Source organism: Ipomoea triloba, chromosome 13, assembly GCF_003576645.1.
Source record: "Ipomoea triloba cultivar NCNSP0323 chromosome 13, ASM357664v1".
Classification (NCBI taxonomy): domain Eukaryota; kingdom Viridiplantae; phylum Streptophyta; class Magnoliopsida; order Solanales; family Convolvulaceae; genus Ipomoea; species Ipomoea triloba.
The window spans coordinates 22,085,820-22,093,690 of record NC_044928.1 but is presented as its reverse complement, the minus strand read 5'-3'; the positions used below and the strand labels follow the sequence as shown (position 1 = coordinate 22,093,690).

General features: G+C 33.6%; 1 protein-coding gene across 1 annotated transcript; it reads left to right on the top strand.

Moving 5' to 3' along the window:
* The first annotated feature begins 1,747 nt into the window (after positions 1-1,747).
* LOC116002584 (sm-like protein LSM5) lies at positions 1,748-6,294 on the top strand. Its single transcript, XM_031242749.1, has 5 exons — positions 1,748-1,911; positions 3,729-3,855; positions 3,945-4,068; positions 5,835-5,907; positions 6,010-6,294. The coding sequence occupies exons 2-5, from the start codon at positions 3,819-3,821 to the stop codon at positions 6,040-6,042; spliced, it is 267 nt and encodes an 88-aa protein (XP_031098609.1). The 5' UTR covers positions 1,748-1,911; positions 3,729-3,818; the 3' UTR covers positions 6,043-6,294.
* Positions 6,295-7,871: the final 1,577 nt, after the last annotated feature.

The following is a 7,871-nucleotide window of genomic DNA, read 5'->3' as shown; positions in this document are numbered from 1 at the left end:
TTATTGGCATGATCATTTTTGGTCTTTTATCAATGAAATCGTTTAAATTCTCATAAATATAAGGGCATTTTGGTCTTCAAACAGGATTTTTTTTTTCAAAAAAGTAAAATAAAAAATATAGTGGATCAACTGACTTTGTAAAATAAAGATCAAAATGCCCTTCTATTTTTCTATAAAGAAAGGTAGCTATGAACATATACTACATTGTAACAGAGTCAGTAGTACTCAAAAAAAAAAAAGCTCTTCTATTTAATATCATTTCAACAATTTTATTGGCGAAGGACCAAAAATGGTCATGCCACACTCAAATGTGGATGTTCTAATAAAAAAGGACTAAAAGTGGATTACCACCTATAAAGGACAAAAAATGAAATTAATTAATTATTAAAATTTCAAACGCATGAGTATATAAAATTGTATCTATAACCACAATAATATACAAAGTAACTATTTGGGTTACACTTGTTTGAGACGGTTGGGTCGGATCACATTACTATGAAACATGTAAATATGTAATACTATTATACTAATTAAGTATAAATGTTTATCACTTAATAAGAGAAAATGTAATAACTTGGAGAGTATGATTGAGAGAAAGGAATTCATCCATCCTGACCCAAAGGTTAAAGATTTAATCATTGGCTAAGTACGAAGCATCTTAAAATCTCACATATTTTTATATTTTCCCTAAGTAATGTTGGCAAAGACTATCCTTTTAAGAATAAGGATAGTCCCTAAGTAATGTGCAAAGACTATCCTTTTAAGAATAAGGATAGCCGGGGAATTTGGAAACATATTTTGATATCACATCGTTTGGATACATATATTTTAATATCAGAAAATCTTTCTCATTTCTTCTAAAAAAAATTATATAGAAAAATCACCACATATCACTTTGACCACAAGGTCATTGACTAAAAAGTTAAAAATGAATAGGGTTATAACTTAAGACTGCCATCACACTAGATAGTATAGAGTAGTTGGCGATATAAAGAAGAAAAAAAAAGAGAAAAATGATCAAATAAGCCTCCAAATTTTACTCAAAAAATCAATTAGGCCCTTAAAGTTTCTAACATGTTATTTTGGAGCATTGAAACCCAAAAACTTGTTGGAGACCTGTAATTGCAGGTTAACTAGGATTCCAATTATCTTCGGTGAGTGGACCGGCCAATTTCCGACAAGCAGTATCAAATACCAGCGATAGGTAAATTCATCGGGTCTTTCTCCGTCCATTTAACGGTCCGGGTCCACCTGTGCTCGCTCCAGGAGGCACGGGAGCTGGCCCAGGAAGAATCGTCACTTGTGGGAATCAGACCCGAGTTCTCCCGAAATTCTTCCCCACAAAGAGAGTTCAGTTTCCACTTGAACTATCCCATTGTGTTATTGATCGTCTTCTCTAATGATTGGAGAAGCCAACCAGTTTGTCGCCTTCTCTGCCTCTTTGGCGAATGGAGAAGGCGACTAACTTGGTCGCCTTTTCTAAATGTGACCGTCAACCGTTTGACAATCACCGATCGTTGGTATTGAGCATTACTTGTCATAAATTGGTTGGACGCTCGTCGGAGATGACTAAAACTCTAATTAACCTGCAATTACATGTCACCAATAGATTTTGACTTCAATATTTCAAAATGACATGTTTGTGAGTTTAATTGTAACTTTTTAAAATTTAAGGACCTATTAAACTTTTTTTATAAAATTTATGGACTCACTTAACTTTTTTCCCAAAAAAAAAAAATCAACGCCCAACAAACCTACTTCAGAAGTGAGAACTGCGTCGCTTGCCTCAACCACAGACCACATCTCCGTTACTAGTCTGTTCCAGCCGATCTAGCGATAATTTGACGACGCCAGTCACCAGCGACCACCGTCTCACCGGCGAAGCCACTGTCAATTTGCCAAATGCCCCAGGTATCTTATTATTTTCCTCAGAGACCTAGATTTATCTTCCTTTCTGTGAACGGGTAATGTTTATTAAAATAGTTGCTTGGAAATGGAAGAACAAAAAAATGATAAGTTTTTAAAATCCCACTAATAATGAGCGTTGTAGTTGTTCATTTGTAGTTAATTTGCAGTCTCACAATATGCCAATATCCCACTGATAATTAGTGTGTTATTTGTAGAATCAATTTAGTTAATTTGTAGTTTCGTAATATGACAATATCCCACTGTAAATGTATGTCTAAAGTCTGTGTGTGTATTTGCGGTGATTTTATTGTGTAATGGTCAATTTCAATCTCTCTTCTTTTTCATCATCATCATCTTCTTTTCTGGTCTATATTTGATGAACACAGTTGGTTGGTCCTATCTCTTTAATTTCATGGTAAATGATCTCAATTTGGGTATAAAGATGGTCGATAAGTGGATTTAACAGTTTTGTGATAATGTTCTTGCCTTCTGGATTTTCTTGTTGTTTCTTTTGGATTTAGACATTGATCTGAATTTCAAGAAAAGTTATAAGTGGATTATTTTTTGTTACTGGAACAAGATGGCATAGGTTCGTTTCTGATTAGCTTTTAAATTCTCTTTTGGGGCTTTAAGTTCTTTTTTTCCCTTGTGAAGTACCTAAAATAGAAGAATATAATGTGACATAATCAGAAACTGGAGCTGCTTAGATCAAGAGAAAGCATTTTTTTCCTGATTTCTAATTAGATTTATAGATTATGAATTCATTCTTGTTTTTCAAGTAATTAGGTAGTGGAATGTATGGTTTGATCAGTTCCTAGTCTTATTCTTGCATTTGAAAGGTTCATACCATGTAAACGTAAGATGCTAATATGGTCTATTTAGCTAAGGTGTACCATGTGATAACTAAGGGAGAATGCCAGAGTTTGAACAAAACTCACAATCAATTGCGCTGGAAAAAAAATCTAGTTTGCTTTAATTTTTCGCCCCCACTCTATTAGTCTATTTTTTCTTGCTCTGCCATTGCCTTGCCATGAATAGCTTCTTCAACCTAGAAGCTACTGCTGTTGGTTGTGACAGTGTAGCTGATAATACATGATGTTTAATCATTTCTATAGACTGCAAGAGAACAACATCCGGATCAATATTTCTGAGCAGCCTGAGATACTTTACTGCCCATGGAGAATTAACTGGTTGCTTTGGCTTGGAAACCTTATTATACAAAAACTTAGCTAATTGAAGATCAGTTTTGTTGCAACAAACATGCTGAGCAATAAATTATTTTCCAAATGCTAGGATCAAGACAGTAATAATTGTGAAAAGATGTAGGATAACCTATACAGATACTTGGAGTAGGTAAAAAGATGTTGTATAGTGATTAACAATGGGAAACAGAGGCACCCAAAACCATAATTAGGTGGCTTGTGATAGAACAGTCCCATAGGGAGTATTATTGTTTAGTACTAGTGATGGCAGTCTATTTATCAAGTACACAGTTGTCTCAACTGTATAATCCCAATAGTGAGACTGGACTAATACTTGAGCTAGAAAAGTCAGGCTAGTTTCAACATGTGTGGATTATGGCGTTCCACTTTGCCATTTTGCATGCAATCAGATAAACTAAAATAGAAATTAACTGCAAAAAAAAAAGAAGAAGAGATATGAAAATTATGAATTTTTTAAAAATTATAGTGGTCAAATTGGCATTTATGATTTAACTTTGTACATTTCAAAGTAATCTAGTATGTTTTGTAAGTTGATTTTTAAATAAAATTTACACATTTTAAAATCTGTTTTCTAATATTGTTCCCTTTGTGTTAAAGGCTTAAGAAAACTCAGTGCACCCTAAATTACAAGCTGCAGAGTAGCTATTGTACCAGTAGAGGGAAAGAAAAATCCTCTCACACATCACTATGTCTTCGAACAACCCATCTCAACTACTTCCATCTGGTATCTTGCCTTGTGCTTATTTTATTATTTTTAAAAATTTTCAGCTAGATTTTAATTTTTGAAAGTATTTTAAAATTTTTTATTTGCAGAGCTAATTGACCGCTGCATTGGGTCCAAAATCTGGGTCATAATGAAAGGGGATAAGGAGCTTGTTGGAACCCTTAGAGGATTTGATGTTTATGTTAACATGGTCCTGGAAGATGTCACTGAATAGTACGTTCCTCTATTAAAATTTGGGTTTTACTTCAATTTAAATGTTTTTGCATTTTTCAATTATTTTATCTGAAGCCAATAATTAAAATAGGAATCAGTAAGAGAGAATTAAATTTTATTTGCATTTTTGTTTTGTTGTTGTGATGATGATTATGTTTTTGCGTGGTTTAGTTTATGTTTGAGATATTCCAGTTATAAATGTTGACTGATTTAACTCTGATTGATGTGCCAATCAGAAGTATGAGTGAAGTAGGCCTCTTAGAGGGGAAATTTTATTTTGAAAACACAAGGTGAGTGCTTAATTTAAGAATATTTCCTGAGTTTTTAATTAGAAGATGGCCTTTCTGCCCATGTTAATTTTCAAGCCCCTGAAAAGTATGAAGCTCGTTGTGCTCATTTTATAGCCTTAGTGGTACATGTGCTAGCACTTGTGCCAGTGGGCTCCACAAAATGCCTGTCTTTATTGTTTGATGTACTAATGCTAATGGCTAGAATTTCATTTCAAGTTTGGTGGTGTAGTCTCCAAAAGTGGTCACCTGTTATCTGTTGAGCAGATCAAGCCCTGGAAGCTTCTATTGACAAAGGGTTATGGTTGTGTTCGTTTTCCTTCTTACCCAATGTGATGTGGAGACTTGCACACTAGATCTGTCTTGAACTCCTTGTTCCTCATGTAAAATTCAGAAAGAATCAAAGAATCTTAACCGTGTACCCATTAAAAAGAAACAATCTTAGCTCATGTTTGAGTTTGACAGCATTGGATGTCAATTGTGTTCAATCAGATGAATCAGGATAGTGGGCGGATTATGTCTGGCTTTTAGGATGTGATTTGGTGGAAAAAGAATTATGGAGCATAATGTACATTCCACGGTTTTATCCAAAACTCAGATCATTGCCTATGATTTGAAAGAAAGATAAAAAAAGACAATACTTTGAAGAAGCTCAATTCATTAAAGTGGAGAATTGAACTTGTGTTGACTAAGGGATAGATATTTTCATTTGCCTGAAACGTATCTACACTCTCATACTAAGTCACCCTAAACTCAACTTCAGTTCTTTAAGGTTCTGCCATTTGCTACCTTTCTGTTTTAGCACGTGACACTTGGATCTTTTGGTCAAAATGAAGGAAATTTAGGGTCTTGCTTCAACTCAATTTTATGTTATTGGTGGCACAGTGTGAAATATCACTATATCTCAAGTAGAAAACTGAAACTAATATCTTAATCTCATATTGCTGGGAAACTTTGTTTATTTGGATTTCCTAAGATTAGTTAATAAACAAGGGCAGCTTCACATCCAAAGCATATAATCATCTCTTCTATTAGTTGAACACTCAAAGATTTTTACTTAATATAGTCTCTCATTGTTTTACTCGAAGAAAAAGATGCAGGGAGCTTACAAGCACGCCGTTTCTATGTATGTATGTATGTATGCATGCGTGTGTGTAGTCCTTGCACACATACCCGCCCCACCTTTCATTTTATTTGGCAAATTAGCCACATTAATATGTTAAAGTATTTGAAGCAGGATCAGAATTTGGTCCATCTGCCATTGAGCTCAAGAGAGTTTCACTTTGATGCAACCATTTGTTACTCTTGTTTTCATATTAAATGCTTGTCATGTGAATTTCTGAACATTAGGCTAGAGTTTTGAACATCATAGTTCATTTATCTTTTTTATTAACCATGTTAAGCTGTCTATTGTCCATCCTTCAACATAATTGATCACTTTTAGATTTCTTTCAATACTAACTGAACCTTACATTGCAGCGAGATCACCTCTGAAGGACGGCGAATAACAAAGCTTGACCAGATCTTGCTCAATGGAAATAACATTGCCATTGTGAGTAATAATATTGAATTGATTTAGCCGCAAACATGATAATGCCATGCCTTTCATTCTTTCGGTATCATTATGCCTTTTGTTTTTGTTTGTGAAATGCAGCTTGTTCCGGGAGGCTCACCCGATACAGAATGAGATTTGTATTTGACTGCAGCCTAAGAAGTTGGTAGATATAAGAACCAATCTATTTTGTGTCTGTAGGCTTACTGTCACTGATTAACTAGTAACTACAATTGTTGTTAGACCATGAACTTGATATGATGAACTACCAATTAACTGGCTGTTGGCATGTTTTTTGTGACTGCCAATATGTCCACTACTCTGTATTTGTTTAAGGATTTTAAATTTGCTCATGCATGCAATGGGTTATGAATTATGATTTATGATTTACTTCATTACAAAAAGCCATTCCAGAACTGGGTACTGCAAAATGGTTAATAAAAAATAGGATTATAGGATTTCCTTTATCTTCACTGTGCCCTGATGTACTGCAATGCTCCTAGTCAATCATATTTTTTGCTCAAGTGGTCTCCCTTAATTAATTTGCAATCCTATCTACAATCTTAGTTGTAGATAATAAGGCTATAAAGGTAGACCACATTAGCAAGAAATATGTTTGTCGTATAGCAAGTTACAGTACACCTGCAAGACAATTCTTCATTGATTATGCTTAACGATGGTGGAAATCTAAGTCAAGTCCAATTCCAAAATACGAAGAACTACTCATATGAAAAACTATATACAAATTTGTCACTTATTTAATATTATTATACATACATTATCATTTAAATAAACACATTACCAATAGTTGGTTGTTGAACATTCATTGTATACATTTCGTGTAACATGCGTGCCAAATAATGGATAATTAGATCACGATATTACCAAGTTATCTCGATTGCTTTTCAAAAGGAATGCTTAGGTTCATAGATGGTTTTACTCTAATTTTTTTGTGGGTCCAATATCCACATTGTTCTCCATTATCTCACTCAAACTCAAAAACCTTTCTTAGTTTATTTTTCTTTCTTTTTTTTTAATTTAAAAATTTTTATGAACTCACCAATATATATCAACTTTATTAATTTTTTGCACACATTTTAAGACAACAAAGCAAATGCAATTTGTTTTCTCCATGTATATATAATCAATACTTTAAACATAATACCTTATAGCACAAATCTAATATTTAATAGCACAAGCATAATACTTAGTTTGCGAGTAGATGTCTTTGATAGGTTAAGCGCAGCATTGAGCATAATACTTTAGGCAATTTATATCGTGGATCAGGGTCCAAAGTTCCAATATACAGAATTTGACTTGTGGATTGAAAATGGATTTGAGGAAAGATGCAAGAAGCTTGGAATAAAGAACATTGGAATCCTAGCATTTAAAGTGGTGGACTTGTGCATAAAGGAATTTGTTGATGGCCACCATTTGAAGCACTATCTTAAAGATAAATTTGCTAGGAAGATGAGATGTTCTTTCTCCAATCCAATAATGGTTGATTTTTAGAGGTTGAGTCGAACTAGTGACATTAAACTTAACGCTTTATAGGAGGCATCCCATGTTATCCTTTATTTTATTGCATTTTATTTTATTCTTTATTTTTCTTTATACTTTGATTTTTTATATATAATGCTTTCATTTGTGCTTTCATGTGAATATTCTCTTGACTCTAGGAATGATAGTAAGGAGCATATTCAATTCAAAGAAGGTTTCATGATGACTCTTTGTGCATAAGGGATTCATTAGGGGAGTCTCACACTAGTAGAGAATTGACCCAAAAAAATGATGCAATACACTTCTTTAGTAACAACTAAAGACTCTTAAAGTAAGAAATTTAAAAATAACGCGGTGGCATTTTTATAAATATATATATCTAATGAGTCATTTCCATTTTTTGTCCTACTGTTATTAGGACATTGCAATTTTAGTCCACTTCATTAATTTTTGCCACATTGCGG